This window comes from Carex rostrata, chromosome 16 (assembly GCF_964058835.1).
Source record: "Carex rostrata chromosome 16, lpCarRost1.2, whole genome shotgun sequence".
NCBI classification, from domain to species: Eukaryota; Viridiplantae; Streptophyta; class Magnoliopsida; order Poales; family Cyperaceae; genus Carex; species Carex rostrata.
Genome location: NC_135933.1, coordinates 4,313,164 through 4,334,536, shown reverse-complemented (window position 1 = coordinate 4,334,536; position 21,373 = coordinate 4,313,164). Strand labels below are relative to the sequence as shown.

Genomic DNA, 21,373 nt, shown 5'->3' with positions numbered 1-21,373 from the left:
AATAATATTTCTTGTGATCATTATGCATTTTTAAACTCTATGACAAAAATAGAAGAACCAACCAATTATGAGATAGCAAAATTGGATCCGAAATGGTGTAAGGCAATGAAAGAAGAATTACATGCCTTAGAAAAAAAATCAAACTTGGGAGTTGTGTGAATTACCAAAAAATAAGAAACCGGTTGGATGCAAATGGGTGTACAAAGTTAAATATAATTGTGATGGCACCATAGAACGGTACAAGGCTAGATTAGTAGCCAAAGGTTATACCCAAACATATGGTATTGACTATCATGAAACCTTTGCACCCGTAGCTAAAATGAATACCGTGAGAATTCTTTTTTCCATTGCGGTTAATAAAAATTGGAATCTATACCAAATGGATGTAAAAAATGCATTTCTCCAAGGGACACTTGAGGAAGAAGTGTATATGTCCTTACCCCCCGGTCACAAAAAGGAAGGAATGTCTAACTTTGTTTGTAGGTTAAAAAAATCAATCTACGGACTAAAACAATCTCCAAGGGCATGGTACGGTAAACTTAACCATTTCTTATTATCTTGTGATTTCAAAATGAGTCTAGCCGATTCATCCTTGTTTACCAAGCATAATTTTAACGGTACCACTGTGGTTTTGGTTTATGTAGATGACATAATTATAACCGGAGATAACCAAAATGAAATTGAAGGTGTTAAAAGAAATTTAAAACAAAAATTTGAAATAAAGGATTTGGGCAAATTAAAATATTTTCTTGGAATAGAAATTGCCCATTCTACAAAAGGGCTATTTTTATCACAAAGAAAATACGTTCTTGATTTGCTCAAAGAAACCGGAAAATTAGGGTGTAAACCAGCTATCACTCCAATTGACACCAATATAAAGCTCAATACCGAAGATGGTGAACCATTGAGTGATATTAACCAATTTCAAAGACTGGTAGGAAAATTAATCTATTTAACCGTGACTAGACCGGATCTTGCTTTTGCTGTGAGTCAAATTAGCAAATTTATGCATACACCAAGAACACCTCACTTAGATGCCATTGATAGAATATTAAGGTATCTAAAAAGTTCTCCCGGAAAGGGAATTTGGATGAGGAAAAATGGTACTAATGCAATATGTGGCTATTCCGATGCAGATTGGGCCGGTAGCTTCGATAGAAAATCGACCACCGGTTTTTGCACATTTGTAGGCGGAAACTTAGTCACATGGAAGAGCAAGAAGCAAAATGTCGTGGCACGATCAAGTGCAGAAGCAGAATATCGAGCCATGGCATCAACCGCAAGTGAACTGACGTGGATTAAGCAAGTGTTGACCGACTTGAATGTGAAGGCTAATGAACCAATGAAAATGTTTTGTGACAATCAAGCGGCAAGACACATTGCGGCAAATCCAATCTTTCACGAGCGCACCAAACACATTGAAGTGGATTGCCACTATATCCGGGAAAAAATTCAAACTCAAGAAATCGAAACTCCATTTGTCAAGAGTGAAGATCAACTAGCGGATATATTTACGAAAGGATTAAGTTCAAAGACTTTCGAGACTATTTCATGCAAGCTAGGATTATATGATCTCTATAATCCTAGCTTGAGGGGGAGTGTTGAGAAATAAAGGCCTCAGACCCGTGAGGGTATTTTCGTCATAGGCCCTTTTTAGGAAAAAATAAAGAGCTCACAGTTAAGGAGCTTCAATCTATTTATTCCTTTTTTAGGGACTGTACTGTTACCTTTTTGGGACTGTACCGTTAGGTTTTTTACCGTTATAACTCTGGCTATATAAGCCATGTACACAGTATCAGAAAATAGGATGATTCAATATTTCATCACATAAAAACTCTCTGATTTCAACTGTTAAAACCAACAGACCATTTTGCCCCCTTTCAAAGTATGAGTTTTCATTCTCATGAGCAACGTTTTCACAGAAGATGAATTGAAGTGATGTTTTTCACTAACCCCACTCGAACCAGTAAACCAAATCAAGCTTTGAGTTGATCGTAACCTCATTTTCATACCGGCAAACCAAAGAAATTAAACAAAAAGAAAACCACACATTTATACCAGTACCTATTCTCCGATGAGCACCCTCCAAAATCTGGCAAGATATGTTCCAGCAACTACGAAAAACTAGCAAAAATAAACAAAGAATTCAAGAAATCGACAATCGGCAAATTGACTTACACTTGCAAGTTGTTCCTCTCAGTAATTCAAACCTAGATCATGGTTGATTCTCCAACCGCCTCTGTCATAACCTCATCCCTCTACCCATTGTTATCAATCCCATCCAATTTCAATACACAATCAATCCAAAACATTAGATAAAAGGAATAAGTAAATTAACCATGTTGAAATAACTACAGTGAAGCTAAATAAGAAAATGAACATTTAATACTAACCGATGCCAATATGAGTATAGTGAAGAAATTTAGATGCTGGATTGGGAGAGAAGCCAATGTTTCATCCGCTTGAACAATGAAGAGAATAGACCATCTTATTCTTTGGAGTATTTTTTTTTTTTTTGGTTCTTCATTGGAGCATTCTCTATCCAATTCTTGAATAGACTCAAATCTGATGCTCGAAAGGCGTGTTGTGTTGTACGTAGTATATATAAAAATTGTCATTATAAAAGTAAGAAACTAACACAAATCAACATGAAGTAAGAAATAACATGTGCAATAATTTGGATAATTTTTTTTCTCAGTAAAAAGGAAATATTATAGCATGTTGGCAAGTATTTGTACATATTTGTCTTAGCATAGCAAATTATGAAATATTTGTACATATTATAGCATGTTGGCAAGTATTTGTACATATTGTGTAATGAGTAACTGTATTAATTTTTTTTTTATAAAGATAAAATGAGAATTATGAACCTGAAAAAACGACGAATTGAGAATTATTGGAAAATAAAAATCAGCTATTAATAATCTTAGAAGAAAATATATGTAAATTTTGAAAGATATATCTGAAATTATTTATTTAAAAAAGAGAGAGAGAGAGAGAGAAACAGTACGCAAAACCTGAAAATCAAAACAAATTTCTATATTCCATTCCAGTCACTTTCCCGAAGTGCATATCCTCTGAGATATCTCATATTTTGCGTGGTCCGGGGGTGACGTAGGGGGCCAGTATTATTTGAGCTTTGAGATTCGCGCAGAACGTATTGAAACGGTTGAGATTTTCCAAAAAGTGCATATCCTCTGAGATATCTCATATTTTGCGTGACCGACGTGTCCGGTGCTTGCTCGGGGTGACGTAGGGGTCAGTATTATTTGAGCTTTGAGATTCTCGCAGAACGTATTGAAACGGTTGAGATTTTCCAAAAAGTCACGCAGAATAAGAGATCTCTCAGAGGATGCGAATTCACTTTCCCGTCCCCAGCTGTATTTAACACGTAGATAAACGCTGCTATTATTTCTGTAGTCCCGCGTTGCGACTCCCTGCCATATGCTCCCACAACCTATAAAATACTTTCTTCGATTCACTTACCAACTCAAAACACCGAAATTTTAGAGTTGTGACTCTAAACTCCACTCATACTCTCCCACTCAGCTCTATTAATTAATTGGCTCTTTCAATTCTCAAATGGAATCCTCTTCTAGCAATGAACCACACTACACGACCGTATGGTCAGCACCTCCGAAGAAGCCGTCAGGACGCACCAAGTATATAGAAACAAGGCATCCCGTCTACAGAGGAGTTCGGCGCCGAGGTAACTTGAACCGGTGGGTCTGTGAGGTCAGAAATCCTAATAATAAATTAAGAATCTGGCTCGGTACTTTCCCGACTGCTGAGATGGCGGCTCGTGCACATGATGTTGCAGTGATGGCACTGAGGGGCCGCTCTGCTTGCCTAAATTTTGCCGACTCAGCATGGCTGATCAACATCCCTCCTTCCTTCTCCAGCGTGCAGGAGATGAAGCGGGCCGCTGCCGAGGTTGCCCAGGCACTCCATTCAAGGGATTCGACATACCCGGCCAAGAATGTTTTTGTTTCTACATCATCAATTGAGATGGTAGAGGGGAAGGAAGTGGCTTCGTCGCTGATGCCTGAATCTACCATCAATTCGGTTGCCTGTGATCAAATGGAATTCAAATGGGATGGAAATGCAGATATGAATGTGGGACTGTACTATGCGAGCTTGGCTGAGGGGCTGATGATGGAGCCTCCTGTTGAGGGATTGAGCAATTTGGATGATGATAATGAATGGGGTCAGGCTGTGTCTCTGTGGAATTGGTGAAGGTTTAGGAACATTTTTAATAGTTTTATGAGACATTTCAGCCTGCTGTGGTTTGACTTGAAGTATACCTAGAACAGAGAATAGAATAATTCCGTTGTTACTAGTGAAAACAGAAAGTTTGATCCTCCTATTCGTTTGTTTTTTTTATTTAAAATCGAGTAGTGAATAATTGTTATAATTGTTATTGTTTTAAAAATCACTCTGTATATATATAAACCGATTGATTTCTAGAAGCCTAGAAACTTTGAAGTCTTTTCTGATGTATGCATTCTAGCTTGTTCCGGTACTATCTAAATTTACAGTTACAATTAGTAGAAGAAAAAAAATGTAACCATCTTTTAACTTTGGAAATACAAGTCTATGTTACTGACTGTTACTATTCTTGCCAACAAAGGCTGTATCTGATAAGCTACGCAGATACACGCTGATGGATTCTTACTGAGACAGAGCTTTACATGTTTACGAGTAACATAGTTTTAAATGTTTTGATATTAGCGCTGAAAATGAAAGTTAAAATACATTGAAAATTATTTTTTCTATTAAATTACTTGGAAAACGAGCTCAGATATGATAGCTCAGGGTACCAGAACATTTTTCATAAAAATATACATAACATAATATAAATATAAATATTTGGGATGTGTTGGAATATATAGAAGAGGTAGTGAGGCACAGTCTAAGAACATGAAATGAAAATAAATCTGTGTTAGAATAAATCTGTGTTAGGCCTAACTGGAGGTTAATTGAAAAATTAAAAAATTCCAAAAGTATAAGGTTAAATATAATAATAATTTTAATATTTATCCTATATAGTAACTGGTATGAAATAGTCATAATTCATATCCTTACCTATTAAGCTAACAAAAAAAAAATTCTTACTCATATTTATACTCAATAAGCTAACAAAAAAAAATCTTATTCATACTTACGATATGAGTGGGATAAACGACTAAAAGGGTATCATTGAGGTACTGGATATTTTTCTATATATGTATTTTTTATGTTTTATATCTGTCGTTTTCTGAGCATGGGAGTGGGCCCGCCATCCTGTAGAAATGTACAGCGGTTTATATTTTGGTTACTCTCCAGTAGACACGGGACTCCGCATCTGTAATGGCAATGATATCTTATTACTTCTTGAGTTCTTGATTTAGTTCTAAACAATGATTATTGTAATATAGCGGCGAGATAAAGAAAAAAGAGGTAATTTTATACCCTTCAAAACTCTTAGGTCATGTTTGGTTGTGGAGTAAAGTTAAACCGGATTAAATTTTTTATTTCAAGCTAAATCAGAGTAAGTTAATTATATTTGGTGGAGTAAGCTAAATCATCTCTCTAGGTGGTGTAAGTTACTCCGATTTAGCTCAAATCTTACTCCATCTTAAACCGCCTATGTTACTTCTCGTTTGGCTTCTTAAGCGTGGAGTAAGGAATTTACTCCACCTCTTACTCCACAACCAAACATGGCCTTACAGTTTCTTATTTACCCTTCAAGTTTTTAATTTATCTTATTTACCTCTCAACTTATTAAACTATTTTTTATTTGTCCTTCCTCTAATTAACCTTTCACTTAAAGTATGAAAACTCCTTAATTTATCTATACTTTGAAAAGAAAGACAAAATTGTACTTTGTTCTTTCTCTTGAAACACAAAATAAATATACCAATCATAAGCAAGAGCAAGCACGAAACCGTCGGAGAACAAACTGTAGCAACTAGCAAAAAATATCAGCCAAAACACAAAGAAGATTGCAAATGCTTAGAATTAGCATGTCTAGAAAAGAGCACGGGAAAAAAGAAAGAAATAAAGGAGGAAAGAGGGTACAAAATTGGATACAATATAACCCTCGTGTATTGCAATGGAAAGAAAGAACTTCAGCTTGGGTCCGATGGTCATTGGATCCAAAGTGGTTATAATAGATTTGTTTACTATCAGATCTGTTTTAGAATTCGTGTGCACGAATTTTAAAGCATACGCAAAGTGCAGGCGCGAATTCTAAAACAGATCCGATAGTGAGTGAAATCATTAGAACCACTTTGAATCCAATAGCTATCGGACCCAAGCTGTTCTAGAAAGAAGGAACATCTTTGTTGTGCTCCATGACTAGTCAAATTAGAGATATCAGGAGCAACAAGCGGAGCGATGTGAACTCGAAATTTAGGTATTTGATAGACCTTTATTGCCAAATCATCTCTAAAACTAGAATCTCTAGCAAATTCAATTAAGATTAAAAGAAAAAAATGATTGCGGTCTATCACCAACAACATTACTGGTTTGGTTTTCAAATGGCGCTGCTAATTCTTAATAAATTAAAACAGATTCAAGGAAAACATATATGTTTTAAGTGCTTTATCCACCTAAAAAACTAAAATTGAAATTGTTATAACCGGTAGTTTTAATTATTGTTAAATAATTATAAACAAGTAATAGGAAATTAAACAAATTATTGATGACAAAATCTGAACTAATTTAAAATTTGAAATTTTGAAAGGGAATTTTATACTAAGATTTAACGAAATAAATTAATTTCACTAATGAATTAATTAAATGAACGATTATAAAATTATAATAAGTAACTGAAATCAAATTTAGTGGATCGAAGCATATTATGGAGTAGAACTAGGGTGTTCTTAAGTTCACCAAGTCCCTTGGTGAACTCAAGTCTAAAACCTGTCAAATCAGCTTCAAATGATGAATCCGAACCGTTGAGGCCTGCCTATCTTACAAGTGATGCGTCTATATGTGAAACATTCGAATTAATTTAGTATAAAGTCAAGCAGTCAAAATTAGAAACTTAATAAATTAATTTTGTTACATTCATCTTTTGAATATTTTTTAACTACTTGACTTTATATTAAATTAATTCAAATATTTAAAATTTTCACAAGTAGACGCATTACTCGTAAGGTAGGTGAGTTTCAACGGTTTGAATTCATCATTTGAAGCTGATTTCATGAGTTTTAAGCTTGAGTTCACCAAGTTCCTGAACACCCTTCTACTCCATATTATGAACTAGAAACATTTGAAAAATAAATACTAATAATATAGAAAATGAGATGTTATAGTCTAAAATTTTAAATTAATTAATTAAGCTAACTATTAAAAATTTAGAACTAATTAAAATGAATTAAAAATTAGTTAATTTAACATATAACTAAAATTATATAAAGTTGGTTATTAAACTGATTTAGAACTTACAAATTCATAAATTAAATTGTATAAATAAGATTTTATTACTTAAAAATATAAATTGAGTGACATATTAAGAAATGAGGAATTTTATGAAAATAATAAGTTTATTAAAAAAATTAGATAAAGTTTTACATAAATTTTATAAGTTTTAAGACTAACGTTCGACTTCAAACGCCGAATCCAAATCGTTGAAATCCATGTACTTCATGAGTGATGCATGTATATACAAAATTTTGAAAGTTTCGAATTTATTTGCTACAAAGTCAAGCTGTTAAAGAAATGATAAAAATTGAATATATAAAATAACTTATAAAATATTTATTTCTTTGACCGCTTGACCTTGTAGCAATAAACTCGAAACTTTTAAAATTGTACATGTACATGCATCACTAATGAAGTACATGGATTTTCATGGTTTGAATTCGGTGTTTGAAGTCGATCCGATATACTTTTGAAGTTGTGCTCACCAAACCCTCTTGCTAAGTATATCACACCATAGCTTTGCTCTAGAAGTATAATTATTTCTGAAAACAAAGACTCACAAATAAATTTCAAATTAGAATATCATTCAGAATAACCGATCCAAATTTTACAGGACAGATGAAATCTTTGTTACACTACGTGCACCTCTAAATTGCTCAAAAACTGAAATTAAATTGTAATTGAAAGTAAATAGATGAGTTTAGATAAATTTGACACGCGGGATGTTAACAGAGTTCGGCAAAATAAAGGCCTACATCTCCGGGGGTGCGCCTTTCTATTTTCCAATACGAAAGAATTACAACTTGTGAACCGTTGAGCCCTTACACACCAAGCGGGAAATCAAACGGTCAACTCAAAGATATGAGAACAAGGTCTCAACTGTCTAGAAACTCAAGAGAAACACTCAATAGATCACTATAACCTAATTTAGATCAAGATTAGTGAAGTGGGTTTGAGGTTGTTTGAGGGACTTTGAAGTTTTAAGCTCTCACAACAATGAAGTAAACTAAGCTCTCCGAAAATTGTTTTTTAAAAGTTTAGGGTCGGCTAAGATGCTTTGGGAAGAAAGCCCTATTTATAGAAACAACTCAAAAATGAGCTAAAACGTTACCAACGTTTTAGTTCAAAATGTGATTTAGGGTTTCAATTTTCTGACAGCTTAGTAAATCGTTACAACATTTTTAAAACGTTACATAACGTTTTGCTCTGTAAAATCTTGATCAAAAACAGGAATTGTTTGAAGCTCAGATTTAATTAAAACGTTATAACTTTTTGTGAAACGTTACAACGTTTGTAATTTGAATTTTGAATTTGATGCAGCTGTATTTATCGTTCTGACAATCCTAAAACGTTACAACGTTTCAAGTTGTTTCTGTATAGCTGTGCTTCAGCAGTTCTGACAATCATAAAACATTATAACGTTTTGTAAAAACGTTACAACGTTTTAAGTTGTTTATGAGTTTGATCAAGTTGTTACTTCAGCATTTCTGACAGGTTTAAAACATTACAACGTTTTACAAACGTTACCAATGTTTTACCTCTGTTAAAACAGCCTCAAACTTATTTTACCAAGTATCTGATTTTACAATTTGTATTCTTGATAAAGGTCTTCATGATTTATTCAGTTAAAGTACTCCATAATGCAATTTCATTTGACTTGAACCTATATATCTTTCAAAAAATAGAAGAAATCGTAAAATTCAATAATTTTATATTTTTGCAAATTAGTCAAATAAACGAAAAAGATTATTGCTCGAACAACAATCTTCACTTCTGAAAAAAAAAAAAAAAAAAAAAATTGGACGGTTCCGTCAAAACCATTGTTAAGGCAATTTTAAGTGGCGGATTCAGGTTTATAATAATTGAAAGCTGTTGGGATGCAATAATGCGAGAATATTTAAAAACAAAGCTAAGGACATCACAAACTTAGCGGAGGAAGTATCTGATCAATGGAGGATTATACAACACAGTTAGCAGGCCACACCTTATATGTTTATTGTTTCTGTGATTTCATTTTCAGATTTATTTTATTTCGTTTTCTTTTCGGCTCAACTGTTTTGAGCCACTTAAACTTGTTTTGTAATGGGTCTTACATTTAAGACCAAACTCCATCAAACAATGAAAAAATAAGGGCCCCTTGTTCTTCTTAAAAAAGAAACAAATTTGAAAGCTGTTTGATTCTTTTATTATTTTTCACCATTTATATTACATTTTTTCTTTCTCTATTGTCTTTCTTTATTTTAAATCGTTATTATTTGCAAAAGAGATGTAATGGCAACTCATGGTTTGTTACTTCTACCGTTTAAGTAGTGGTAATTCTTCAAGAACAAAAAACATTACTGCTGGCGCTGACTCTGAAAAAACACTATGGATTCCACCAGCAATCTCTCACTTTTTTTTTTTTAGTATACAAGAGGTTAACAATTTTGGTACTGGTGACTAGACTAGGTCAGAAATCAGGACAGTAAGAAATTTTTGAACCTCGTTATAAATAATTATAGAGAACTTATAGATAACATCCCTCTCAAAGCACATATTTTCTTGTATAAACAAAACCCTACCCACTTTACATAGCTTACTAACATAAAATAACAGCAAATAACGCACACTACATCTTAGCCAAACAGAAGGCGGCGTCTGATAGACTTTGGCAGGTTCTCGTCCAAATCAGCAGATGCTTTTTCTTTACCCCTAGATTTTTGTACTTCTCCCATTTTACTTCCCTCTCCATGTCCCTTTGTTGAACGGTAGAATTCAGTTATGCTTTTCTGAATCCCAGTACTCTTAGACTTCTTCTCCATGGACTTCAATTCTTTCATCCTCTGCAACAAAATCATATTTTAGTTGTGCAAAAAGTTAATGTGATAGCAATTGTGTAAGATGAGTTATCTATTATTTAAGGTACCTGCTCTTCGTGAAACCTTTCGACTGCCTTTGGAAATGCAGCTTGCACAAGCTCCATGTTTTCATCAGTCAAAAGGTAACAGCCCTTATCATTTCTAACTATCTCTGGCAAAACAGGTTCATCAAGTAAATCCACATCTGGATCGATGGGGTCCGTTTGTTCTTCTATTGTGCTCTCCTCACTAGACCGTTCACCAAAATTATTACAACCAACAGCTCGTCGCCACTTAACCAAGTAATAGCGGTGGCCACGCTGAATTTTGACACGTTGAATTGAGTCAAATTCATATTGTTTGGAGAGAAGGGGTTGCTCAATTGAGGGGCTGTCAGCTATTTTTCTCAAATAGATGGTAGATTGCATAGGTAATATACTCTTGCGAATATATGATGGGTCCCAGTGCTGGTGATAAACTAAAAAATCAATCAATTCTTCAAGTTTATAGTTATCCCACCTATGGACCAGAGAGTCTGTACCTGAAAATAGCAATAGCCCAAAAATGAGAACTCTCCAGAATATAAACATATCATTACAAAAATCAACCAATAAATTGATATTTACCAACTCAAAAGTAAAAGCTTTTTAAGAGAAATTACCTCCGTAACCTCCATGGTTTTCTCTTAAATATAACTGAATAATCTCATCATTAGGAAAGTTCTTCTCTGATGCAATTTTTTCACACACTTTTGTCAACCAATTTTCATGCCTCTTCTTCTCTTTAATCTTACGCTCCTGAAAACAATAAAGAAAACTGGTTATTATGTACACCTCAACATAGTGCAGTATGACATGACCTGATATACTGACAAGGTTGTTATGTACACCAACATGATGTACGTGCTTTATGTCAAAGCTAAGAAATAATTTGCACATATAAAGGTTAAATGCAGCTATCTGGGTTAGTCTGGTGAAAAGAACAGCATTGAAGCATGACTGCACAATTGAAGTCTAAGCTGAAGCAATATCAATTTGCCAGAAAGCAATGCCGAAAGTACCATCATTTATATCTTCAACTCCAATAATTTTTTATTGGGAGAAAATGCACACAGCGGAATAACGCACCTGATCACAACTGGGGCAGATGCATATGAATCCAGTCGACTTCTCCACACAAGAAAACTCAGAGCCGTCAGGAAAGCAGTATTCACAAGCAATTTTACTGTGAGCTCTTTTACTGCCCGGATGGCCACAATTTGAACAATGCGGAGATTTCATGCTTGTTGAAGCTGCAATGGTATCCATATCTTCATTTGCCTTTTCTAAGTCAGAAAAACTACCTTTACTAATTTGACGTAATCTGTATAGATAGCAAGTATTAGTAAATGGACACAGTAGTAAAATCGGGGCTGATTCAAGCAAGAAAGTGTACCTATCAAATATTTCATCTTCAGAAAATAGTCTGACGAGACGAAGAGCGGTATCAACCCCAACACCCAGTACACCATGCAAGTCATGGTCGTTGCCAACCAAAAGTGCAATGGCTATCATTTGGTTTCTCTTCAGCCCGAGACCTGACTCTATATCTGATATTTTATAGCATTCAAATGGTTCCTGTAACAAAAGCAGTGTTCTCTTACAAACAATACTCACTACAAAATTCCACAAACGCCTATGGTTTATGGCATTCCAAAAGAATAACCAATCAATCTAAATGAGACAAAGGAATATACTGTGTTATTAATTATTAATTGTCTCTACAATTATCTTTTCATACAAACAATTTACCAGCATCCCATCTCTCTTTTCGTAATATAGATTGCTTGTTCTGGATTTTGGAATTCAAAGGGTGTTTGTGTAAATAGATGACGAACAACTCCCCCTCTAATCATCTTTATTCTGATCTTCTCTGTGCTAATTGTAATTCTCAAAACAGCTTTAGAACACAGCAATTATTTAATTTTAATCTGACAGAACATGTTAGGGTGTTGGTTTGAGACATTAATAGAAGGAATAAGAGGAAACAAAGGACCTAGTATGAGAAGAACTTAATATAAAGATGAAATCATTTGTACAAGAGTAGACCCATGTTGAGGTTTATACCAGAGTTACATTGGGTTCAAAATCATTAAAAATTTGGTCATGCTTTATTATTTATTTTTCTTTCTTTTGCCTAACATAGTTAGGACTCATGTTAAGTATGAATTACTGATAAAAATCACACGCATCATTACAAAACCCTATGAGTTGTACATGCTGTACTGCTACTTGTGGGTACATTGTTCTTGAGAACACAAGTGGAACATTAACAAAAAACTGAACTCACCTTGGAATTAGATCGGAGGGACTTTATGACACATTTAGCCCCAAACAGAAATGCATCGCTGTCAGCTGTGATACAAGCATCTACACAACCTTCACGGTTTAGCTGTGCACACAAAGCTTCAGCTTCACCATCAGCTCTTAGAACATGCATGCCGAGTAGTTCAAGCAGCTCCTACAAGTGGGATCCACTGGTCAGCAACAGATCCCAAAATTAACGGTGGAAGTAAAAAAGTAAAAGATATAAGATGATGGGGATCTCACCGTGCACTCTTTGATATATTGGGTGTATACAGGGTTGCGCTTAACTGGAGACTCCTTTTGTTTCCCATCAGTTGGCACCAGTGCCTTAACCAGCTCCGATGAGTCCAGTCCGGACCCACGGAAGAAGCGTTCTATTCTGGCCTGATGCTTGAGGGGTGAGGGATTGCCATCAATGACAAAGATAGGAAACACCCCCATCTGAAATTTGCATTTTTCTGTCAATACTGGATGGAAATATTATTTGGCTATTTCTCTATTACGTTTGTTTCATGATACCAAATTGTTTATCCTTCAACAAGAGGTGTTTGATGAACCTTTTCCAATTATTCTTAGCCCAGCAACTCGAATAGTCTCAATTGATAACAATAATTTTGTAAGTTACCGAATATCTATATGTTATTGATGTAAAGACAGCAACTTCGGATCAGATATATGAAGAGCAAGAAGAAGAAAAAAAAGAGGTAAAATCCTCTAAATTACAGAATCAGAAAGCCTTAATTCCTTCACAGGTAAGGCAACACCAAATCAACTTGGTGCCTGGTCCAAATCAAAGCCAACCTGACGACATTTTACAGAAGAGGGACACCTCCAATACCAGCACAAAGGCTAAATAATCAAACAATTAAAGCACGCACCTTGGAGAAGAGAGCGACAGTACGAAAAAAGGTGGTGCGGAGATGCGGATTGCGAGCATGCGGGAGGCGAGCGCGGATCGCTGCGTCGTGCTGCACGATCCAGAAAGGGAGGTCGATAGCCACGCGCTTGCCACGTAGAAAGTCGATGTCCTCGTACTTCGAATAGGGTTTGAGGAGTTCCCAGAAACGGCCTCCGACCCCCATTTTTACGGGGAATTAGGAGGAAGAGAAGAGAAGAGGTGAGAGGAAGGAGAAAGGGTTTTGCGGGTTTTTTCGGTGGTTTGTATTTTTCTTTTTCTAGGGGTTTTTTTTTTTTTTGAAAGGTACGGAGAAATGTTAGGATCAGAGACTCGGAAGGAAAATATGGGACGTGATCTTAACCGTCCATTTGTAAAATGCAAAACAGCCGACCGTTGAGACCTCCGCAGTTTCTTTTTCTGGAACGGTCAAATAGTCGCAGTTAATGCTGTATGGAAAATGCTTTGGAGTTCACAGCTTTCGCCTGTCCATCTTTCTTAACAGATAGCTATTAATTTTTTTTTAACAAATTGCACATGAAAAATATTTAATGAATTTGTCTTTAACAATAATTTTAATCATTTTATGATATAATAATAACCAATAATCTGATGAGTATGTGTTTTAATATTAAATTACTTCTAATAAAATACTATTATTGTAAATGTAAACACTTAATTTGTAGGTTAGGTTTTAGTGAAAAAAATATGTATGACTTGACTTGGTCATGTCATGCTATGGTGTTGTAAATTAAAAATATTTTTCCGTGGCGTGACATGATTTAAATTAATAGTCACATTTTGTCAAGTGAATGATCACGTTAGATTATGTTTAATTATTTTTCATATTTTAAGTTTATAGGGGAAAAAATACTCATAAATTGGTCACATAACGTAAGTTATATTGTGTGATGTGTCATTTTCAATTAAAAGAAGATACATTATACAAACAGATACATCATGCAACATGTAAGTCACGTTGTATAATCAACACACATAACGTGACGTGCAATAACAAAATTGTTCACAATGTGACTCTTCACTAGTCAGGTTTAAATAACATGCAACTCTTCTCTAAAACAAATAACATGTGATGTAACTAAATCATCAGGAATCAGGATTGGATGGCACCTAAATAAACCCAACACAAAAGCTAAGTAGATTAAACTTTTTTTTGGGGTAAAATCTCGTAGGTGTATTGATAAAAAAGATACATGATAGCTCTTACATAAGATTAGATAATGAGTGTCTGTGAAAACATACAACTAAATAAAACTAAAAATGTAGAGAGGTATGCGTATCATGTGGACACAATTTGATCATCCTTGCTTGATTGGAGTGATAGGAGTCTAGTGATGGTTTCCTCTATACGCATATTACAGCTGAGAAGGCACTGAATTGAAACTGAACCGGAAACTAAATTGATCGAACCAGGACAGTCACCCATCAACGACAACAAGAAGGCAATGAATCAAACCAAACTGGAAACTGAATCAACCAGTTCAGAACAGTCACCTTTCAGTAGAAAGAGAGGAAGAGAGAGAGAAAAGAAGCAGAAAGCAGCACAAAACAACACTCAAACATCAAATAAAAAATGGAAGGTATACCTAATGTACACAAAGAGAGAGACCACTCGTTCTTCCATCACCGAAGAAGAGAAGGCATCCGCGACTGATATATTACTTTAGTCTGACACCTATCAGAAGAAAATAGAAGCGGCAGATGAGACCTTGACGTTTTCCGTCACTGATTACCTCATATCGCCTTTCTGTATCCCACGGCCTTAGGCACCGCCTTTTATTCCTTTTAATCCGACACTAGGATACCAAGTAGATTAAACCATGTGTTGTTCCAAGCACAACTAGGGAGATAAAACCATTTTCATTTTCTAGTGTTGAATCTTTGATGAAGATCTTATTACGTGTTAAAGAAAATTATATCAATAGCATGGGCCAACAAGCTTCGTATTTGTGCTTCAGTTTAAAGCCCAACTAAATGTCGCAATTACCCAAAAAAATCAATATGGGCTAGTTCTCAAAATGAGAAAACAGATATAGGCCTATATCATGGCCTGTTATTTAAAAGAAAACGGAAAAGTAGTTGAGATTAACAAAGCTTCCATATCTTGGCCTAATTTCTAGGCTTATTATCAGACAATAATATATCTTCACACAACAATTCCCTTCTTTTTTATAATATTTCAATTTATAAAAACAAAAAAATATTTCAAGTTTCAAATGTTGGTGTGGAGAAGATCATCCCGGTGACCAAAATTATCTGTGTTGAGTCTAAAATCAGGCGGAACTGAATAAATTGTTCAAATCTAATTATTGGATTGTTTAATGAATTGTTGGAATCAGGAATTAAATAAAGATACAACTCGGTTATATGTGATACAACTCGGTTATATGTGATACATCTCACCCGAGAAGAATTAATAGCGTTGTATTAATTCTGGAGGTCGTAGCTTTAACATAAATGGTACATATTTATGCATTGGTCCTTCTCATTTTTGTCACAGTGTGTATACACAATTTTCAAAAAGGGAACAATAATTTCTACACATTTTTTTTCCAAATGAAAACAATAATGAGTACACAATTTTCTGTGAAAGATTTGGAGACGAACAGCCCTTGATGCATTTACTCCCAATTGGCTAGACACCTTTTTGGGTTTCCAATCAGACTTCAATCCAATTAAGAAAAAAAGATATCATTTTTCCAGACAATTAACTAGTACTTCCTCCAGTTGTAAATTTAAAAAGTAGTTCGCTATCTTTTTATATCCTTATGCCACCAACATGTTTTTAGCCATTCTATCATAAAGTTAAAAAAAAAAAAAAATCACCAATAAAAATACATCCCTTTTTTTTCACCTTGCCAGCATACCAACAAGTCTGAGAAAAAAATGAGTACAAGTGTTTCCAAATTAAAGCTAGACTAAAATATTAATCATGAGCGAGGGATTTAAACACAACATGGTGAGAAATTGTAGAACCTTGTCATCACTCAAACAAAAATGAAAGTCATGACTCATGCGTGCATCAAGTGGGCCTAACTGTTACTATATTTAAAAGCGTTCAAAGAAATCCACACTTTGCCTCCTGACGTACAGAAAATTTCTTCATTAATTTTTTTTTTAAAATCAAATAAAAAAAAAAGCTGTCTAATATCCATCCTCCCTAGTTAAAGCTTACAAAAACTAGCATTGAAGAGAAAAGAAGTAATTATAAGAAAATGAATCATCAGGACCTCAGTTGATTCTCTTTCACACTGACTCGTAGCCTCACAAGTCACAACAGTAACTCAAATAGACTCACATTGACCTCCTCCCCGCCCCTCTCTTCCTTGTTTACATCTGAATTCCTAAATTAAACTACAGAATACAACCCAATGGACAAAGGCCTAAATTTCACAACGCTCCTATCTGCATTCCTCTTTGTCCTGTTTCTATTTTCAAAAACTCAAGCACAGAAAAATGGTGGCACGTGGATGCTTCTCAAACAAAGTATCGGTATCTCGGCCATGCACACAGCTGTGCTTCCTAATGGTCATCTAGTTACTTTCGACCGTACCGATTTTGGCCGGTCTAACATCTCGTTACCGCCACTTATGTGCATAAACAAGCTCAAGGATTGTACTGCTCACTCAGTTGAGTTTGACCCTGTCACACGTGCAGTAAGGCCGTTAATGGTTCTCACTGACACATGGTGCTCCTCTGGTGCATTGTTGCCAAATGGCACCCTTCTACAAACTGGTGGGTACTTTACTGGTGAGCGTACCATTCGGTATCTCTCGGCATGTGATAATTGCAATTGGTTGGAGGTGTCGAATGGGTTGTCGGTACGGAGATGGTACGCAACAAACCATGCATTGCCTGATGGAAGGGTGATTGTTGTTGGTGGTCGACGCCAATTTAATTACGAGTTTGTACCGAAGTTTGAAAATGAGCAGCCGATGTATGCACTACCTTTTTTATATGAGACGAAGGACCAATGGGAGAACAATCTCTATCCATTTGTTCATCTCTCAACAGATGGAAATCTCTTCATATTTGCTAATACCAAATCTATTTTACTAGACTACATGAACAGCAAAGTTATAAGAACTTATCCTGAAATGCCTGGTGGAATTGCACGGAATTACCCTTCGACTGGCTCCTCGGTTCTACTACCTATTTGGCTAAACAAAGCAAGCAATGACACCAATTTGAGTGCTGAAATTATGATATGTGGCGGCACAAATCCTCAGGCTTTCTCATTAGCAAACAATTCTAATATATTCTTACCAGCCTCAGATACATGTGGCAGGCTGGTGATAACCGCTGAGTCACCAAGTTGGGTAATTGAAAAAATGCCGATGGCGAGAATAATGGGAGATATGGTTTTGCTACCGTCAGGTAGGGACCTGCTTATAATTAATGGTGCTGGTAAAGGGTCTGCTGGCTGGACACTCGGCCGTGAACCTGTACTCCAACCTGTGATTTACAACATTGGCTCTGTTGAAGAGAATTTCAATCCTAAATTTGAGATCATGAATCCATCAACCATACCGAGACTCTATCACTCAACCGCACAATTAATTCCGGATGGTAGGGTTTTGGTCGGGGGAAGTAACCCAAATGTACGCTATGAATTCTCTGGGGTGTTATATCCAACTGAGCTTAGCTTGGAAGCCTTCTTGCCACCTTATTTTGAATCCCCTCGGCCAAAAATTTTGCGCATCTATCCAAATGACAGGAAAATTGGATACAGTAGCAAAATCACTATAATATTTGATGATGGAGCTGAATCCAAGGTGGAAAAGGATGTCATGGTGACAATGGTGGTACCGGCTTTCACTACACATTCATTCTCAATGAGTCAGAGAGTGTTGATTTTGAGTGTAGATGCGGTACGAAATGTGGCTTTTTCACCGAGTAATCGGTACTTATTGGATGCTTCCGCTCCGGTGACGTGCAATGTGGCACCTCCAGGTTATTATATGTTGTTTGTGGTGTATGGAGGAATACCAAGTAAGGGGGAGTGGATACAGTTGATTTAGTGAAATTATTACGAAAATTATTGAATTTAAGAAACTATATAGTTTCACTAAAATTGTATGCTGATTTGTTGAAAATTAAGAGTTTCTAATTAAGTTCTGTCTCAGGTTCTCATTTTCTCTTATATTAAAAAAAAACCTTGTAGAGTCATTTTTTCAAAATGCAAGGTTGAAAAGCAATATATGGCGTATTGATTAATTGTATGTATGTGCAACTTATCATTTGGACCAACGGAATATATCTTTTTCCCATACCTGTCCTTTATAGTTATAAACCATGTTATATGCAAACAACTGCATGAAATCTCTTTTTGTACTTCTTTTCTTTAATGAACTGAAAATGATTTTCATATCCATCATCATTAATGATTGCCATCACATGGTTTTAGTTATGAAGCTATGATACTATGCATAGAGTATATTGAGGGGCACTATGGATTCAAATTTTCAGTTTGAAAGTCCTAACAATCGATTTGAACCGTTCAATATGGTCTCCATATGAATATGTAATCGTAAACTAAATTTTACAATTTAAAAAAAAATTATAATTATTTTACTATTCTTTTAGATGAGTAGAAAATCACTTGATCTAAAAATTCTGAATCATCCAAAAACAATGATTTTCTACATATCTAAAGATAGTAAAAAAATTCTAACAAATGTGAAATTTAGTTTACATGTACATCTTTCATACAGAGACAATATTGAACCGTTTAAATTGATTGTTAGAATTTCGAAAACAAAAATATTGATTCCAAACCGCACTATGCAGTCTCGAGACTGAAAGGGAAGTTTCTATTTGTAAGGAACTAGCCAGGCAGGCCGGGAATTTGGAAATTTTTTATTCATAGAAATTAAGAAAAAGGGAGAGAGAGAAACAGAAAGAGTACAGTATTTATTATATTGATAGAAAGATCGGTACAGATTCTACCGATCCTAACAATCAAAATACTTATGATAGGCAGAATTTCTACCCATCCTAACTCATCTTGGATCTTCTGTGAAGACAGTGCCTGAGAAGATCAAGAATTGATCTATTGCTATTCCTGTTTTGAAGGCAGTGTCACAGAAGATCCAAGATGAGTTAGGATGGGTAGAAATTCTGCTTATCCTAACTGTTTTGATTGTTAGGATCGGTAAAATCTGTACCTATCTTTCTATCAATATAATAAATATTGTATTCTTTCTGTTTCTCACTCTCCCTTTTTCTGAATTTCTATGAATAAAAAATTTCCCGGGAATTTCACTGTGTTTGAAACAAAAAAAAATTAGTAGTTGAGAACTTAAATTAAAAATCATTTTTAAGAATAATCGGATTTAAGAACTCCGGCATCTATTTTGGGCCGGATTTTCTTTTGAATCAAGTCTTGAAATAAATATAAGAATAAAATCCGACATTTTAAAAATACCAAAAAAAAAACAAATTATTAATAATAACCAGGTTTTTGGAAAAATTTTAAAAATGCCCAAACCGCTTGAAAATTTGGCAGTCCGGAATTTTTATTCCAAACCGCCTATTTTTCGGGCGGTCCGAGATTTTTTTTTTTTTTTTTTTTTGCAAATCAAATTTGCATATCTGGTTAACATAGCAAAACACTTTCAAAAATTGTGAAAATTGACCGACATGTAGTCTTGACATCGTAGAACAGGACTGTGAAGTTTCATACAAAATCTCCGAACAGATCGTGAGATATCAGCTCTCAAAAATTACCCGAACTGCTGAATATTTCATTCTGAGCCCAACTGTGCACATCTGATTAACATAGCAAAACACCTTCAAAAATCGTGAAAATTGACCGACATACAGTCTTGACATCGTAGAACAGGACTGCGAAGTTTCATACAAAATCTCCGAGCAAATCGTGAGATATCAGCTCTCAAAAATTATCCGAACTGCTGAATATTTCATTCTGAGCCCAACTTTGCACATCTGGTTAACATAGCAAAACACCTTCAAAAATTATGAAAATTGACCGACATGCAGTTTTGACATCGTAGAACAGGACTGTAAAGTTTCATACAAAATCTCCGAACATGTGTTTTGCTATGTTAACCAAATGTGCAAATTTGGGATCATAATGAAATATTCAGCAATTCGGGCAATTTTTGAGAGCCGATATCTCACGATCTGTTCGGAGATTTTGTATGAAACTTCACAGTTCTATTCTACGATGTGAAGACTAGATGTCGGTCAATTTTCATGATTTTTGAAAGTTTTTTGCTATGTTAACCAGATGTGCAAATTTGGGCTCATAATGAAATATTCAGCTGTTCGGGTAATTTTTGAGAGCTGATATCTCACGATCTGTTAGGAAATTTTGTATGAAACTTCACAGTCCTGTTCTACGATGTCAAGACTGCATGTCGGTCAATTTTTACGATTTTTGAAAGTGTTTTGCTATGTTAACCAGATATGCAAATTTGATTTGCGAAAAAAAAAAAAAAAAATCTCGGACCGCCGAATTTTGAGGCGGTTTGGGCATTTTTAAAATTTTTTCAGAAATCTGATTATTATTAATAATTTGTTTATTTTTGGGTATTTTTAAAAATGTCGGGAATAAAATAGGCCTTGAAATGAAAAATTATTTGACAGACTCTAAATGCTCAGCTTGGAAATGGAAGCTGAACTTAATTTCAAAGCACGGTATTTTTTTGTTTTGCAAAACTTTTACAGTTTTATCCGTGCTGATGAAAAGGGGCAGACACGTGTATTAAATGGATCAATTAATCTTTATTTATTTTTAATATTTATATATAACTTTTTATATAATTTAGAATAAAATGTTACGAGTATCGTAAAATTAATCTCATTCACTATGAAAAAATTTACATAACTGATTCTCAATA

General features: G+C 34.9%; 2 protein-coding genes and 1 pseudogene across 2 annotated transcripts; 2 read left to right on the top strand and 1 right to left on the bottom strand.

Moving 5' to 3' along the window:
- Positions 1 to 3,488: 3,488 nt before the first annotated feature.
- On the top strand, positions 3,489 to 4,411 carry LOC144567026 (dehydration-responsive element-binding protein 1A-like). Its single transcript, XM_078317052.1, has one exon. It carries the CDS (start codon positions 3,583 to 3,585, stop codon positions 4,234 to 4,236), a length of 654 nt encoding a protein of 217 aa, XP_078173178.1. The 5' UTR covers positions 3,489 to 3,582; the 3' UTR covers positions 4,237 to 4,411.
- Positions 4,412 to 9,875: 5,464 nt separating this feature from the next.
- LOC144567024 (5'-3' exonuclease family protein) lies at positions 9,876 to 13,797 on the bottom strand. Its single transcript, XM_078317049.1, has 8 exons — positions 13,471 to 13,797; positions 12,836 to 13,033; positions 12,576 to 12,746; positions 11,682 to 11,863; positions 11,375 to 11,609; positions 10,909 to 11,044; positions 10,316 to 10,788; positions 9,876 to 10,232 (listed from the first exon to the last, which is right to left on the bottom strand). The coding sequence occupies exons 1-8, from the start codon at positions 13,672 to 13,674 to the stop codon at positions 10,026 to 10,028; spliced, it is 1,806 nt and encodes a 601-aa protein (XP_078173175.1). The 5' UTR covers positions 13,675 to 13,797; the 3' UTR covers positions 9,876 to 10,025.
- Positions 13,798 to 16,879: 3,082 nt separating this feature from the next.
- Positions 16,880 to 18,529, top strand: LOC144567685 (aldehyde oxidase GLOX1 pseudogene; annotated as a pseudogene).
- Positions 18,530 to 21,373: the final 2,844 nt, after the last annotated feature.